Source organism: Phytophthora cinnamomi (assembly GCF_018691715.1).
Source record: "Phytophthora cinnamomi strain GKB4 chromosome Unknown Contig117, whole genome shotgun sequence".
Lineage (NCBI taxonomy): Eukaryota > Oomycota > Peronosporomycetes > Peronosporales > Peronosporaceae > Phytophthora > Phytophthora cinnamomi.
Genome location: NW_027151050.1, coordinates 835,118 through 850,703, shown reverse-complemented (window position 1 = coordinate 850,703; position 15,586 = coordinate 835,118). Strand labels below are relative to the sequence as shown.

Genomic DNA, 15,586 nt, shown 5'->3' with positions numbered 1-15,586 from the left:
GACCAATCCATCCAGCGAGGTCCATGGACGGCGAGCGCCTGCCGCTGCTGTCGCGCACCTCGACGGTGGAGGAGGCGCGGCTGCGCAACCTGGGCAAGCGTGTGAAGCTGCACTCTAAGCGGTTGCGCCAGGTCTGGCCGCGCATCGCCGGCTTCCTGTCGTTGCGGGACGTCGTGTCGCTGGGGTCCAGCTGCCGCCGACTGCAGCGGATGCTGGACAACGACCGCGTCTGGTGCGTCTCCGAAGCTCAAGTAATTCAAATAAATAAGATAGAGAACTAAAGAGCTTATTGGGTGTTCAATGCAACAGGCAGAGTCAGTATGATCGCGTGGCGAACCAGCATGTGACGAGGCTGCTGCTGCCGCACCTGGAGACGCGGTTCGACAGCGAACTCCCGACCAAGGAGAAGCTCCGACGAGTGGTGAGCGACTGTCAAGGGTTGTAAGTGGGTCATTGACGCTAAGTTGACGTGTGCATGAACGCAGATCCATGCTCGACATGTTCATGATCCGACCAATGCACTGCAGATCCGGCTGCGGGAGGCGGAGCGGGAAGTGTTCAGGCTAGAATTGCGGCAGGTGAGAGGCTGGATTGATTCGGTGCATCGAAGGTGATGTGGCATGCTGACGATGCTTGCTGGGATATAATAGCACAAAGTGCGGGTTGTGGTGTGGATGAATGTGCCCCTCGTGCTGGCGTTGTGCTGCTTGAGCGCGTGGAGCTACACGACCGCCGGAGATGAGGATGACTACTCATATGGCGCCCCCTCAGCTCAGCTCCGTGGGGCTGGAGAGGGCGTCTCCCAGCCCGTGTCTGGCAACTCAGTGAAGAAGGTGCATTGACGACTACGTTTGTGACTTTCGCTGTCATGATGTTTCTAATTAATTTTGTTGGGGTGCAGTTTGTGCTAGTGACGGATTTGCTACTGCTCGTCGCGGTGATGATCTTGAGTGTTGGAGACCTGGCGGGCAAAGCGTTGTACACTGTTGGGGTGCTTGCAGCGATCGAGGCAGCGGTGATGCTGGCCGAGTTTGTGGCGTGGTCGTCTTCGTTGCAGGTCGCCCATTCGTTCCTGGTGCTTGCGATCCTTGTGTTCAACGCTGCTTTGATTACCAAGGAGAAGAAGGAATACATCCGCGAGTTGGCAACGTTTTTGCCATCCTATTGAATTGATGCTAACCAAAATCAAGAGCTCACGCGAATAAAAGAATGCGGCGCATGAGATTACTTGCCGCAAAAAACTCAAATACCGTCTCTATTCTCTTCGACACATTCCTCATAGCACTCAAAACAACACCCCGGCAGTCCAACAATCCCATTTGACACCACAGGCAGCCGCGGCCTACTCATCGGTCCAAACGTAGAATTTCGTGCTGCATCTGTCTCGTCGTACAGGACTCCAGAGCGCAACAAATCCCTCGCCGTAGTGCGAAACAGTGTCTCCCTCAAATCTCGCTCCTCTGGTCGGTCAAGGGGCCCCTTGGGGCGGTTCGCGGGGTCCTGACGAGACTGCACCCACTTGGCGTTCAGCTGCTTCCTCACTTTCCTCTCAGTAGCCCGCTTTAACGCGCTGTCACCCTCTCCATTCAGCAGCCCTGCATCATTCTCTCCATCTCCGTCATTCCACCTGCTCTCACTCGCCACTCGACGCGCAGCCTGCAGCAGCTCGCGGCGTCGGGCACTGGCCTCCGTAGCCGCCAAAGTCCGCTCCTGCTCACCCAGAGGCTCCAACGGCGGGGCCTTCTCCATCTCCTCCAGTTGCCGCTGCAATTGCAGCGCAATGGCACGACTGTAATGCTCCGTCTCGACTGCAAGCGGGTTGTCGATCTCCTCCTCCGGTTCGGGACTCTCCCGCTCCGTGAACGCTTTGATGCGCGCGCGGCTGAGGAACGTCGGGTCCAGCCGCTTGCCCGTAACGACGGGGTGGCGTCGGAGGATCTGCTCGGTGCTACGGATGGCCATGCCGCCGCATTCGCGCTGCAGCTTCACGTTACGCGCGCTCTCGTCGCTCAACGCCACCAGCGGGTGTGTGTGCGGGATGGGAGGCGACTGCGGCGTCAGTTGCTCGTCCGTGCCGCTGAAATCGCGGTAGGTTCTTGTCCATTGGCTGGAGCGTGTGGTGTACGGGTTCGGATGAGCCTGCGGGGCCGGAGGCGGCGGCATCGGCTCCAGCTTCTCGTCATCGAGCCACCCCGCCATTCCTGGGCTGCTTTGAAAAAAATTTTACAATTTTTTTCGAACGAAACAAAACCAATTGCTAGGAAGAGAAATACATAATAATTGATACAATAATTGTTCAAGTAATTCATTCATATTGGCACAATAAATTTTGAAAACACTAATACAAAACAGGAATATTGATAAAGTGAAAGTGAAAGCAAAAGCAAAATTCAAGAAATGAAACCATAGTATGTCGTTGTCGTCGGGTGCTTTGCGCGTTCTTGTTGTTCTTCCTAGCGTCCGTCACGGAACTCTACACTATTAGGCTGCAGACTGGGCCGTTGCTTGCGAACGATCCCCTCGACCGCAGAGGGCTTACCGGTCGTAGCGGGTTGTGTTGCCTCCGGGTGGGCCGTTCGAATTGTTCTGGCGCTGTTGGTGCATGCTACGAAGGCCAGCCTTCAGCGCCTCCAGCCCTCGCGGCGCTGGAGCAGACGAGTTCATGTGGGTGGAAGGGTAGGCCTGAGCTGGCTCCAGACTGCCTCCGAACGCGGACTGGATGGGGGCGCCGCGACTTCCTCCTCGGCCACCGAAGCCGCCCTGGTATCCGCGACCACCAAAGCCACCCTGGTATCCACGGCCGCCGTTACCGCCATGACCACCACCGTAGCCGCCACCGCCGTTATAGCCGCCATTATAGCCACCATTGCCGCCACGGTAGTCTGAGCTTGGCCGGCCGTACGAGGACTGGCCACCGTTGTGTTGACCGTACGATTCGCTGTACTGGCCGCGCTTATTCCGCGGCTCTTGAGAGCCCCAGTTGCCGTACCCGTTGGTCATATACTGGTTGTACTGCTGCTGCTGAGGAGGCCCACCGTAGCGATCCACGTTCAGGTTGGTGTTCATAAACCGCTGGTTTCCTTGCTGGTAACCCTGTTGGCCACCGTAGCCACGGCCACCACCACGACCACCGAATCCACCGCGGCCACCGCCACCGTTGTGGCGTGACATGTAGTTTTGGCGCACATTCGTGTGGTTTGACGCGTCGCCGGCCAAATCCACGATGTTGATATTGGCCTTGCCGAAAAACGGGATCGTGATACGTTTGTCGTTTTCTGTGATCAGCACCGGACTGGGGGACTGGGCGCCGTCCATGATCTTCGAAAGGTGCGGAAGCGTAGGCGGCAAGCGGTACTGGAAGCTGTAGCACTGGTTGTTGGGGATGTCTGCCAGGTGCCTCTGGGACTTCTCAGGGCTCGGTACAATTCCACCGATGGGGAAGTAGAGGGCGTCGATGTAGATAAGCGTACCGTTGAAGGACTGAGAAATACGCGGGTCAGCCAGCGCTTCAGCGAGTTCGGTAGTTGGCGGGTTCTTCGTCACAGGGCATTTAGAGTGGAAGAAGACTACCTCCTTGCCGAAGCGCGCATTGCGCTTCGTTTCTGCTTCAGTAAGCTTCTGGTTCGGCTCCTTCATGGCTTCCAGCAACCTAGCCTCATCAATGAACGGAAGTAGCACCACCCACAACCACGGCATTGCCTTGCCATTCGGGTCCACTGGGATTTCCTTCGGGTAAAAGTCAATGATAGGCGATTCGGGGTCGGACATCAGCCACCGGTACGGCTTCGGGATAGCATGGCCACTTCCAGCAGGGAACACACCCATCAGTTGCTCAAACGGGTGGAACGGAACTCCCTCTTCAAACTTGATCTCGAAGCGGTCAATGTTACGCAAGTCCGATGCAAAGGGGGCGTAGTGGAACGGGTAGAACCATTGCCACGACGCGCAACCAGTGTAGTAGTATCGCATCACCCAGCACAGTCCTTCAATGTAGGCGTGGAAAACGCGCTCACGACCGCCACCAACCTCAATATCATCAGCCTTCAGCTTGTCGCTGTAGTATCTGGTCTTCCAGCCAGGCTCGCCCAACCGTACCACATCTTGAACTTCCTCGCGGTACTGCTCCAACTTCTTCTCCACGCTCTCCTTCACACGCGCCTTCACGGCCTCCTCAGCCGTCATGCCACCGTATTTCTTGTCAGCAGCGATAATATCCTTATCGATGCGGCGCTTCTTCAAAATCTCAACAGCCGAGTCCTTCGCCGCCGCAGCAGCAATCTGGTCCTTCTTTTCATTAGATAGGCGTGACTTCCGTCTCCTCTCGTTCTCAGCCTGCTTCAGCGCACGTCGCTGGAAGATCACATCTTCCACCTGTCCAACCTCGGCGAGAATTACATCAACCCGCGAGAGGTTCACATCGCCCCCATCCGTAATGTATCCGCCCATAGCCGGCAGCAGTTTGGCGTAGATCAAGATCAGGAAGTCCAGGGCGCCATCACGGATGTCTAGCGACGGCAGGTGCGGCAGGAAATCGTTTCCGACGAAGAAACACAGGAACACAAAGTCGTCGATCACGCGCTCGAAGTCGTACTCGAACGGCAGCACGCGCGACAGCGGCTCGAACTCCACCTGCAGGTACTCGCGCAGCGTCGCGATGTGCAGGTACTGCAGCGGCTTCAGGTCCGAGGCCACAAGGTCCGCGTCGTGTTCGCCAAACTCTCCGCGCTTGCGCTTGTTCAGCGTCGTGCCATTGGCGTCCAGCACGGTCTGCTGCTCCTTCTGCCGTTCGCGCTCGAACTTCTGCTTGCCGAAGAGCACTTCTTCTCTCAGGATAGAGAACTTGACCTCGTGCGTGGCGAGCCCCAGCATGATGAGGTCGGCGTCCAGTCCGTGCAGCACGTGGTGCTGGTTCGGGTCGTAGCCGGGCTGCGAGCGCTGCACGCGAATGTACTGCATGAGCTTGTGCTCGCCCTCGCCGGGCACGCCCGCGTCCGAGAGGATGATCTTGATGCTCTTCCACGCGGCGTTGTTGTTGACGCGGTCGCGGATGTAGAAGCGCAGGTACTTGGCCAGCTTGGCCATGAACTTGGTGCCGGGCGTGATGACGTTCGAGTCCCAGGGCTTCTCCTGCTTGCTGGGGACCTTGTGGCCCAGCGCGCTCATGTACTCGAGCGCCTCCTTCTCCACCTCCATGCGCTGCTCGGCCTCCTGCGCTGCGCGGAAGCGGCGTGCGCGCTGCTGGTTCATCTTGGCGCGCGGGGCCACGCCGTCGATGGCCAGGTACAGCACGCGGCGCGGGCGCACGGCGGCCACGAGGCGGTCCACGTAGGCCATGACGCGGCGATACATCTCCTCCTCCGTCTTGGGCGCCTCGCCGTTCTCCGGGTGCGCGCACGGGTGGATGAGGCCGTTCATGTCCACGTACAGGTTGTCCACCTCGAAGCCGTTCGGGCTCGGGCCCGTGGTGTCCGTGAGCTCGAAGTGGCGCTCGCCCTCCAGCACCACGGCGCGGCTCTCCACGCAGTCCACGACGCATTTCGGGTACTTGTCCTGCACCCAGCGGTAGAAGGCCGGCACGCCCATGGCTCCTGTCCCTGGCTACGCTACTCTACCGGACTTACTCTGCTAGCAGTCGAGGGAGAAGATGGAACGAATCGATTGGTCCGGCGGAAGAGCGTGGTGTGGTGGACGTAATATGCATGTGGTGGACGTATGTTAAGGTTGTGAACGTATATTAGTGTGTGATCAATGTACAATATGTGACCTGTTGTGGAGAATGGGATATGATGGAGGAGAGGGGATTGGTGTGCGCCACCTGGAGCGCTATGAATTGGAAAGAGGTCTGCTGTTAGCCATGACGAGCAGCATGGCAGCCGCGAGTCGGCAGATCCAGGTGCTGTTGACGCTGCTGGACGGCGAGCGATCGTTCGGCATGTCGCTGGCGCAGAAGAGTCCGGCGCTCGGGCCCAAGTACACGGTCGTCTCCAGCGTCTTCGCCAACTCGCCGGCCGACCGCGCGGGCGTCCGCAAAGGTTTTTGGCGTTGCAGCCCTCGATTCGTGCGCGTCGCGGTGCAGACTGGCAGCTGCAAGCTCTGTGGCGGTGTGGTAAACTAATAGATGGGATGCGGTTGTTGTTGCTTTGTCGGTGGCAGGATACGTGGTGCGCTGCATCAACGACCGACCCATGAACGGACTCACGGTCGCGCAGGTCGCCAACCACTTCCGCAACGCGTCGCAGGTAATTAGTGGCCGCTCGATGTAATGGGTTATTGCTCTAAAAGCTGATGGTGTTGATTCCTGGTGCCGTCTCAGGCTAAGATCACGCTCGAGGTTGTTGAGAACTCGCCGTCTCCGCGGACGTCAGCGTTTACGACAGCCGCAACCTTCGGAGGATTCAAAGCAGCGATTCCTAGCGCCATTGGTGGTGGTGGCAGTGCACAGCGACCAGTGACACCAGTGACGGGTTTTTCTGCTGCTTCGTCGGGCAGAGCGATTGCTGCTCCGGGGACAGCGCTTGCTGTCTCGAGGGTGGCATCACCGAAGCAGCCGGTGCAACCCGTGTTGAGGCTTAGTGCCAAGCCTGCGGCGAAAACGTTGGCTGCATCGCATCCGGAAGCTGGAGTTGCGGTGGCTGCTGGGCGTGTGGCTACGAAAGTGGTGGCGAGGGCAGACGCGAAAGTAGCTAACGGTGAAAGTAATACGCATCTGAAGAGCAAAGCAGTCGCCCCAGTGCTTCGCCTGGGGCCCAAACCAAAACCAGTGCCTGAAGAAGCAGCTCAGAAGGTGGCACTTGTGGCATCTAAGCAGGTTGAACCCAAACCAGCAGCAAAGAGTGTTCCGATTAATGCTCCCGAAGCGAAAAGGAACCTTGAAAGCAGTAGAATACCGCTAAGTCCTGTTCAAGCGATCAGGGCACCGAGGACTGCTGCTAGTAAATCGATTCGAGGTGAGTTGATCAGCAACCGTTGACGAATGTAGACTTTTGACTGACTGATGAACTGCTTCGTCTTCGGGAGCAGTAACGACAAACGATTCTCCGGCACTGGTAACACCTGCACCTGCAGCTACGGCGACGGCGCCAAACTCAGGACCGCAAGCTCCTCTCGTAACTGCGAAGATGGCTTCACCAGTTCCATTAAAGACTTCCGCTGAGATGAAATCTGCTGCGGGAAAGCCTTTGGAAAATACAGCGTTGCGACCAACCCCGTCTTCATCGACCGCAGCATCTACTGCAGCTTCTCGAAACGGAGCTGCAGCTGTTGAGGGGGGTCTAGGAAAAGCAGCTGCAAACACACAAGTATCTTCGTCGAACTCAACAACTGTCAATTCGATCTCCTCTCCAGCGACAATCGCCTCGGTTACTCCAGTCCCAACAATGCTGAAACCAGTGGCATCAGCCAGCAGTGTGCCGACAGTAACTGCACCAAGGCCCCTGCCCGAGCCAGGAAGGACTACAACTCCAGCGCCGACAGTTGTTCCGCCAAGCCAACCAGCTGTGCCAACGAGAAGCGGGCCCCCACCGCCGATAGTAGCTGGACCTAGGCCCCAACCCGAGCCAGCGAGAAGTACAACTTCAACGCCGGCACGAGATCAAGTAAGAACAACTACAATTGCGCGATCTGCACCTGCTCCAGCAACGCCTACAGCAGCTTCAACACCTACTGCCGCCAAGCCAAAGTCAGGTAAGAAACGTGGCAGGCCACGAAGGAATCCGGAAGCAACAAATGGGACCACTAGCAACAAAGGAAAGGGGAAGGCTAAGGCAAGATCAAAGAAGGCGCACAAGCAACAGGCGAATGATGATGCAGATACCATTTTGGATGACGGTACGTGCAAGGCATTTGTATTGCTCTCTTTGCTAGTGCTTTTATCGTTGAACGTTCTTTTATTATTTTGGTGTTGTAGACGAAGTGCTCGACATGTATGCACTTTCCTCGGACTCAGACTCGGACGAATCGCCATCCAAGAAAACAGCTCGTCGTGCGGCAAAAGGTCGACGTCGCGGGGCTACTGACCGCACTCGGCATAGTCTTACTGTTGACCGGCTTGTCGGCATGGGATTTACGAAGGAAGATGCGGAAGCTAGCGTGAGAGAAATCGGTGATGATCCCGATGCTTGCATGATTTGGATCATATCGAAGATCGAAGAGAGACAATTTACCAGGGACCTGAATGAAGCCTCCATTCAGTCGGAGCAGTCAAAGCGCGACGAGGAAAAGCGAGTCAAGAAGATTGAGATGGAAACGCTTGTACATGCTGAGAAGTTCATGTCGTTGTTCCCATCGGTAAGCACCGCATCTGGCGTGACGTTCCACAGATTCGAGGTATCACAAACTTACATTGGTGTTATTGTTGTTGCAGTCTTACATAGCGTGTCCTGAGTCTTCTGCATCGAACTTGAAAAGGTTTCTTCACTCGACGATTGACCAAGTCGATGGAGAGACCTACATTCGTAAGATCCTCACCAAACTGTTGACACTTGAGGGTAAGTCTATCCGATGGTACAAGCAAGCGGTGAGGTCGTATATGTTGGAGTTAAGCGGACGCCTGGATGCTGCGTTGGGAACCCACGATGTCATGACGTGCTGCGCGCGCATTTCGTCATTGAATGCTGACCCATCCGATATATCGTGCAATTTCATGCGGAAGATACTGGAAGAAGAGAAGGCACTGACCAAGGCATTGTTTGAGATGCCTACCAACCAGGGGGGTGTACCCCAGGTATTCCTCGAGTGTGACGAGACGACAAAATTTGATCTCGACGACGACGGCTTTGAAGTGGTCGAACCGAACACGTAAATGAAGCGCGGCCGAACGGTATAACGGCCTATTTACCAAGTACAACTAATGTGCGTCAAGTACGGATTGGGGCGTCGCGTTTTAATGTTAAAAGGGCTGTGTTGTCAGAAGCTCGACAGTCCGTCTACTCTCACCCACGATGGTTTGTTTGTTTGTTTTTATCTGACATTCACCTTTCGCTTACTCCGTCACGTAGATTCCCTCTCCAGCGAACCAGAGTGTGTCATCGTTGCGGAAGGAGGTAGCGCTCACTTCCTGCTGGCCGTTGATGGGGCAGTTCGGGCAGTTGCTGTCGTCGAACCTCGACTTGGAGCTGGTGGACAGCAGGTGGTTGGTGGATCTGTGGCGGAAGCGCACGAGCTCTCCCCGCTTCCAGAGGCCATCGTCCTCGCACTGGCCCTCGGCGGAGCACTGCTGGTTCTCCTGGCACTCGACGACCCACGTGTCCAGCCTGTCGCCCTCCCCCGCCACGCCAAAGGCGCTGACCTCCAGGTTCTGCGACGACAGCGGCGCTTTGAACATGTGCGAGTGCAGGTTGCGCCGCGTTTGCATGTGCTCCAGCCGAACGGTGGCGCCACACTCGATGGGCTTGCCCACCTCACACACGGCCTCGCCGTTCCCCTCCTTGACCAGCCAGTAGCTGTTGACGTCGTTGCGCGCCATGTGCGTCGTGACCGACTGCTGCTTGCTGCCGCCTCCGTACGCGATCTCGTGCGAGTGCAGGCGGAAGCGACTGGTCTCGTGCACCAGCTTGATGGAGCTGCCGCACGTCACGTGCTCGAAGCCCTGCGGGTCTGCAGCAAACGTCATGTCAGATCCATCAGTTCATCAGCTATGATACATTCTCCCGTCCGTAGCGTCGCAGCGCCAATTCCTCCTTACAGCTGAGGTCGGCGGACGAGTCCTGCGCACAGGCTTCCTCGCACGTGAACTCGTGGTGCTCGCAGCCGACCTCGCGCACGCGGCGGCGGCCCTCGCACTCGCAGAAGCCCGAGAGGCCCGAGGCGATGGTCTTGGAGCACGCGGCGTCGTTGTGCGGCTCGCGCTGGCCGTGCGGGTCGCAGCTGGAGGTCGCGCGCCACTTGACGCAGTACGTGGCCGACTCGGCCTTGCTCGCGGGCAGCGCGGCGCCCAGCAGCGCCGGCATCAGCAGCAACAGGCCGGCGGTCCGCATACTCCAAGGTAAATTGAGTTTTGTGCTTGCGTGGAAGCGTATCCGTGAAGAGGTATTACTGGTGTGTGATACGTAAATGTTGTGTGACCCACATTGTATTTAGGTGGACGCATGCGCGTCACTGTCACTTCAGAATTGGTCAAGAAGCTCGCAGGTGGACATTCGACCACCGAAAATCTTTTGAGACTATGGCGACCAAGCAGACTGTGCTCATCACGGGCAGCAACCGCGGCATCGGCCTGGCCTTCGCGCAGCACTATGTCAAGCAGGGCTGGAACGTCGTGGCCACCGCGCGCAACGTGGACGCGGCCGAGGAGCTGCGGTGCCTCCAGCCCTGGAAGATCGTCACGCTGGACACGGGCGACGAGCAGTCCATCCTGGCGGCCGCAAAGGCGCTAGAGGGCGTGGCGCTGGACCTGCTCATCAACAACAGCGGCATCGCCATCGGCGGCGGCCTGGACGTCACTACCAAGGAGGACATGATGCGCCAGTTCGAGGTCAACACCGTGGGCCCGTTCCTCGTGACGCGCGCCTTCCTACCCAACCTGCGCCTCGCGGTGGCCGCCCGTGGCGAGGCGTTCGTGGCGCAGGTCACGTCCCGCATGGGCAGCATCGCCGACAACGGCTCCGGGGGTTCTTACGGCTACCGGGCGTCCAAGACCGCGCTCAACATGGTCACGCAGAGCCTGGCGCTGGACCTCAAGGCGGAAAAGATCGGCTGCCTGTTGTTGCATCCTGGCTTCGTCAACACGGCCATCGTAAACTTCACGGGCGTCGTGTCGCCCGAGGACAGCGTCGCCGGCATGGTGCGCATCGTCGAGCGCGCTAATGTGGATGACAAATTGCAGATGTTCCACTTTGAAAAGGGCGACGCGCTCCCGTGGTAGACCTGCAGCTGGTCATAGGCATGCAGGATGTTCATGCTCTGTGAATTGGCTCACACAAGATTAATTCCAGTTACCTAATCTACCTGTGCTGTCAAGGCCTCCGTTGTACTTCTGCTAAGGTTGGGTCTTGGTTTCTCTTGATGGAAGGAAGGTTTGGCAAATACAGCTACAACAGGCGGCGAAACGCGACCTCGCGGACGTGAAACGGTGTGGACGTCACGCGGACATCTTGCAGACGCAGCTTGCTGCAAAGAATCACGGAGATATTAAGGAATTTGTGTGCATGCCCATTTGAGAATCGACGTACCCGGAAGCTGTAGTTTGGAGCAGGTTGAGGCGCATTTGGGCGGCAACCTGGTCATTCACGATTGCAGCGGTGTTGGAAGTAGTCGTGACGCCTTTAGGAGGGACCCCTGCTGGCGCTTTCGAGGTCTGCACAGCACCAGGTAGTTTGACCTGAGGCAAGAGTGAAGGAGGGAGATGCTCTTGCCAGTGCACAAATGACGGCCACATTCTCAGCACGAGCTGCTGGAACTTCATTTGTCGTTCCTGGTAGACCAATTCGGTAAGACATGACACAATGACATCGACGAAATGCAAGCGTACCTCGCCGGGCTTCATGCCTGCGACTTCGCTATCAAATGCTTTCCGGAAGATCGAGAGCGCCACGTGGTCGTCCACGATTTTCGGAAGTAACTTGAGCACTGGCTCACAAGTCATAACTACGCAGCAAAAAGTTAGCGACGCGTGAAGGTAATGGCTTGGCCTTGATGAACCTGACCTGAAGATGAGCTAGTGACGTGGGCGAGGGTTTTTCTCACAAGCGCCATGTACTCGGCTAAGATCGGAAGTGATACGAACGGTGCGATGACAATTGGTGGCATTTTGCGCACGAATAGTTGGAGATCTTCAGCCAGAGAATCAACCGGTACGCTCTTAATACCCATCAATGGAGGAGACGGCTTTGTGAACATATTCGTGAAAGCACGCCACCCCGTTCGTCGACGCAAAAGCTCGTCTTGTTCGATGTCGACAGGGGCATTCGCTGTGCCTCCCCACAGTTTCTCCTTTCGTCGCAAAATGTCCGAGCGTTTGGCCAGCAGCTGACGGACGGGGATTTTGCACCAGCAGCACACCATTTCCCTCGTTCCTCCGTCGGCACCCAACTCATCGCCGCTGTCATTTTGTTCCTTTCTTGCCGTTCTGCGTTTTGAACGCTTGTTGGATTGATCCTCTTCGGGAGTTAGCTTTAGGTGGACAATGAACTCCACTAGCAAATACAAGTGGTCGTTCACCGCATTTGTACGAACAAGGAACTTGTACTTGTCCTGCTTCGTAGATTTCTTTGAGAACTCCCAAACGTCTTCTTCACCTTGGTGCCAGTACACCGGGATTTCGTGGACGTTCCCAACCACAGAACCAGCTCTTGCAATCTTCGGGTTCTTGGCAGCCGCTGTTCGTCGACGTCGAGCTACAGCACCTTTGGATCCAGAAACTTCTTGTTGTTCTTGGAACAAACACACATGAACACAGCGCTTCACTACGTCGTCTTCTCTCGTATCGAATGGTTTCGGTACACCAGCAGCCCGCTTCAGCGATACAATCGCTTGTGCTTCAACACCCTCTGCTTGTTGTAGCATCCGATACTCGTCGCTGTTAGTGTCAAGCCGACTCAAAGCGAACCACGACGAATCCTTCTTATCACTTAATCTGGTATCCAACGCCAGCGCCTCAATGGTTTGTGGTGATGGAAACGATAGCACATGCTCCATCGTATTACCATGAAGAGTACGACACGTAGCAGCGGATGATATCGCCGGGCGAAAATTCGACGGGATCCCAAAAAACATTAGCAAATTTCGATCAAGGTCCATTGGTGCACCACGAACAAGTTTCTTCATTGCCGAGTAGGCCAGCTGTGATGTGGTATCAAGCGAGTCCAAGAACTGTTTTTGCTTTCTCCACCCACCCTTTCCGCTGTACTTCCGATGCAACGTCTCCAATTTTTTCATGAAGACAATAAACTCATCCTCGCTAATCAAGCCATCGGCATCCTTATCGACAAAGTCAAGCAGCGCATCCTGTTCTTCGACTGAGAGCTCCACCTGAAGCACTTTATAGATCAGATATTCAAACTCTTGCTCGTCTAAGGCTCCGTTTTTATCAGTGTCGAGTGACTGAAACGACTGGCGGATCTCCATTTCTCGCTGTTGTGATAGTAAATACGTCTTCTCAGCTAGTTGTTTCTTTACAAACGCCACGAACTCGTAAAAGTCTAACTGACCGTTTCGATCCAGGTCAGCATTTGCCATCTCAGCTTCCAGTTCTTTTGAGGTAAACTCATGGCCCAATGCTCGCAGCACGTGGCTAAGCTCGCGTTTGTCAATAGTGGATGTCTGGTCCAGGTCGAAGAAATCGAAAGCACGTTTGAGAGAGCGCTTCAGGTGCTTGTGATACTCGTCGTCAGATCGGCTCCATTCTTCTCCACCCTCACAGTCGTCATTGTTTGATAATTCGTTTGCGACGCCTCCGTTGTGCTCCTCGTCAGTATTATCATCGTACGCACTCCTAGCATAGCTGCCGCGGCGTATTACCTTATGAACTTTGGTACGTTGACGTCGGCGAAGTTGCTCAACATCCAAACCAGACGACGAGCCATTGTTATCTGAAGCGTTAGAGTTATCTCCATCATCGCTACTGGATGCAGCGTTATTACGTGCAACTCGATGCAACCGCACTGATCGTGACCTGCTGGGATGACGCTTTCGTTGCGAACTAGCGTTTCTTCGTCCGTGATATGACCTTGAACGGTGCCGCCGACGCGGTGACTTTCGTTGCGATAGCTTTTGGCGGCTTCGGGATCGGGGAACAGCGCCAGAGTCTAATCTCCGGTCCCGCGTTGTGGACTTTTCTCGAGAGACCTTCTCCCGGCGGGATTTGTCAGGTCGGTCCTTCGTCGAGCGTTTGAGAGCCTCAGATTCACTGGTTTCCCGGGTCTTACCTTCATCTTCACTTCTCGTAGCCGCGGCTTTCTCACTACTTTTGCGTTTAGCCGCGGTCTTACTCTGTTCGCCATCCTTCTCGCTCTCAGTGGAGGATGACTTTCCGCGTTTCCTGGCAGTCGTCATGCGTCTTGACGTCGCATTGGAAACTTGGTTGTCTGAGGCAGAGCTACTCGCTTGTTTGTCTACACCAGAAGAATCCGATAGTTGACTCCGGGATTTGCGCCCACGCTTTGGTTTTCGTCTGACAGCAATCTCTTCATCACTTGAGGTTGAAACGTGACCACTGCCATGCCTTGTGGATTGTTTCCTGCCCGGTGCTTCACTACTGTCTCCCTCCAGAGAAGACACATCCTTTCCAGTACGTTTTACTACAGAAGCCTTACGGCTTCCACTTTTCGCGGCCTGCTTTCGCGCGAACGCCTTCGTGATCCCCCAACTGAAGGAATTCCTGACATTTCTTTTTGGCCTATTTTTCTTCTTTGCAACCATATCCGTAGTGCTCCCGGTATCGCTCTTGTCGCCACTGCGGCCATTGCTCAAGCCTGATTTTTTCTTCTTGATCTGCGTTCGTTTCTTGGTGGTTCGAGCAAATAAAGAGGCAAACTCACTGTACTGAATCTTCCCGTCACCATCGACGTCGTACTCGTCAGCCAAACAACGAATCTGTGCGTCAGTCAAGGGTAATCCCATCTCCAAGAGAGCCTCTTTTAGCTCCACCGCATCAATCTCGCCGTTTTTATCGTCGTCCATAGCTCTGAAGATCTCTTCCAGCTCCCAACCTTCCTTTTCCCCAGCGTCTTTAATCAGAGATTTCACGCGCTCATGAACCATTTCCACGTCAAGATGAAGAAGCGGTTGCAACCACTGCGCAAACTGCATGTAGTCGATACCGAGCTGTTGTTTCTCGTATTCGTACTCAAAGCGGTCCACAAGGGTGCTTACTTGTGAAGCAGAAAGACGAAACGAAGGGCCCTGATCTTCACGTAGCAAGGCTCGCTCGAATTGGGTCGAGGTGATCCATCCGCGCTTATGTCGGTCCATTTTTTCCAGACCTGCTGCGAGGTTGTACGACGTCGACGACTGCTTCTTCCCGTCGTACTTGGAGATACTATCGCGCAGTGAATCGGCAATTTCACTTAATTTCTCCGAGTCGCGCACATTGCACGCGAAGTCGACGAACGCAATGTAGTCGACCAGCTGCGTGGTGCTCTTCCTCTTGTTGTTGCCACTACCGTCGCTATCTCCGCCACTGCCTCCACTACTCTTAAAGCAATCCGCCAGCGCTTCGTAGTGTTCTCTCTTGTCCAACTCGATGCCCATTCGGCTCAGACACCGCGTGAACTTGTCCGCTTTGATCACGCCGGGTCGCTTCGCCTCCTCGTACTTGGCGAACTGCTGGAGCCAATGGCGGCTGGCGCGTCGTTGGGCCTGGCCTACCATCGCGCTGTAGACTGCTTCCACGATGGAATAGTCCAGCAGCGGGGCTCGCTTCATCCTGCCAGCTTTCTTCAGCCTCTCCTTCTTGTCATCATCACTGCTGTCCCGGGACCTGCTCTTCCTCGTCTTCCTCCGCGGCGCTGCAGGCGACGGCGAGCGAGACCTCGAGCCTGAATCCCGCTCCGAGAGGCTGTCGGCTGGGCGACCGCGACGCGAAGAGCGCGAGGAACCTCGCTTCAACATGGCCGAATGGAGCTTTTGCGTGACGCTTCGCAGGACATGG

General features: G+C 55.9%; 8 protein-coding genes across 9 annotated transcripts; 3 read left to right on the top strand and 5 right to left on the bottom strand.

Moving 5' to 3' along the window:
• Positions 1-23: 23 nt before the first annotated feature.
• IUM83_10520 (putative transmembrane protein) lies at positions 24-1,168 on the top strand (the record flags this gene model as incomplete). Its single annotated transcript, XM_067935032.1, has 5 exons — positions 24-232; positions 310-421; positions 486-578; positions 651-833; positions 902-1,168. 5 exons carry the CDS (start codon positions 24-26, stop codon positions 1,166-1,168), a joined length of 864 nt encoding a protein of 287 aa, XP_067781347.1.
• Positions 1,169-1,242: 74 nt separating this feature from the next.
• IUM83_10519 (uncharacterized protein) lies at positions 1,243-2,199 on the bottom strand (the record flags this gene model as incomplete). Its single annotated transcript, XM_067935031.1, has 1 exon — positions 1,243-2,199. One exon carries the CDS (start codon positions 2,197-2,199, stop codon positions 1,243-1,245), a length of 957 nt encoding a protein of 318 aa, XP_067781376.1.
• A 336-nt stretch (positions 2,200-2,535) lies between these two features.
• Positions 2,536-5,583, bottom strand: IUM83_10518 (putative 5'-3' exoribonuclease; the record flags this gene model as incomplete). Its single annotated transcript, XM_067935030.1, has 1 exon — positions 2,536-5,583. The coding sequence occupies one exon, from the start codon at positions 5,581-5,583 to the stop codon at positions 2,536-2,538; it is 3,048 nt and encodes a 1,015-aa protein (XP_067781460.1).
• Positions 5,584-5,854: 271 nt separating this feature from the next.
• IUM83_10517 (Ubiquitin-associated/translation elongation factor EF1B, N-terminal, eukaryote) lies at positions 5,855-8,800 on the top strand (the record flags this gene model as incomplete). Of its 2 annotated transcripts, XM_067935029.1 has the most annotated exons (7): positions 5,855-6,032; positions 6,154-6,239; positions 6,314-6,360; positions 7,739-7,827; positions 7,907-8,286; positions 8,363-8,515; positions 8,651-8,800. In XM_067935029.1, the coding sequence occupies 7 exons, from the start codon at positions 5,855-5,857 to the stop codon at positions 8,798-8,800; spliced, it is 1,083 nt and encodes a 360-aa protein (XP_067781377.1). The 2 variants fall into 2 exon arrangements, with proteins under 2 accessions (XP_067781377.1, XP_067781378.1); XM_067935028.1 differs by having other exon boundaries at positions 8,363-8,800.
• Positions 8,801-8,980: 180 nt separating this feature from the next.
• Positions 8,981-9,974, bottom strand: IUM83_10516 (Stromal cell-derived factor 2 precursor; the record flags this gene model as incomplete). Its single annotated transcript, XM_067935027.1, has 2 exons — positions 8,981-9,594; positions 9,683-9,974. 2 exons carry the CDS (start codon positions 9,972-9,974, stop codon positions 8,981-8,983), a joined length of 906 nt encoding a protein of 301 aa, XP_067781517.1.
• Positions 9,975-10,162: 188 nt separating this feature from the next.
• Positions 10,163-10,861, top strand: IUM83_10514 (Short chain dehydrogenase; the record flags this gene model as incomplete). The annotated part of the gene is made up of 1 exon (XM_067935025.1): positions 10,163-10,861. One exon carries the CDS (start codon positions 10,163-10,165, stop codon positions 10,859-10,861), a length of 699 nt encoding a protein of 232 aa, XP_067781462.1.
• IUM83_10515 (uncharacterized protein) lies at positions 10,231-10,587 on the bottom strand (the record flags this gene model as incomplete). Its single annotated transcript, XM_067935026.1, has 1 exon — positions 10,231-10,587. The coding sequence occupies one exon, from the start codon at positions 10,585-10,587 to the stop codon at positions 10,231-10,233; it is 357 nt and encodes a 118-aa protein (XP_067781365.1).
• A 166-nt stretch (positions 10,862-11,027) lies between the features above and the next one.
• Positions 11,028-15,546, bottom strand: IUM83_10513 (camk protein kinase; the record flags this gene model as incomplete). Its single annotated transcript, XM_067935024.1, has 5 exons — positions 11,028-11,106; positions 11,169-11,410; positions 11,468-11,583; positions 11,643-13,438; positions 14,510-15,546. 5 exons carry the CDS (start codon positions 15,544-15,546, stop codon positions 11,028-11,030), a joined length of 3,270 nt encoding a protein of 1,089 aa, XP_067781461.1.
• Positions 15,547-15,586: the final 40 nt, after the last annotated feature.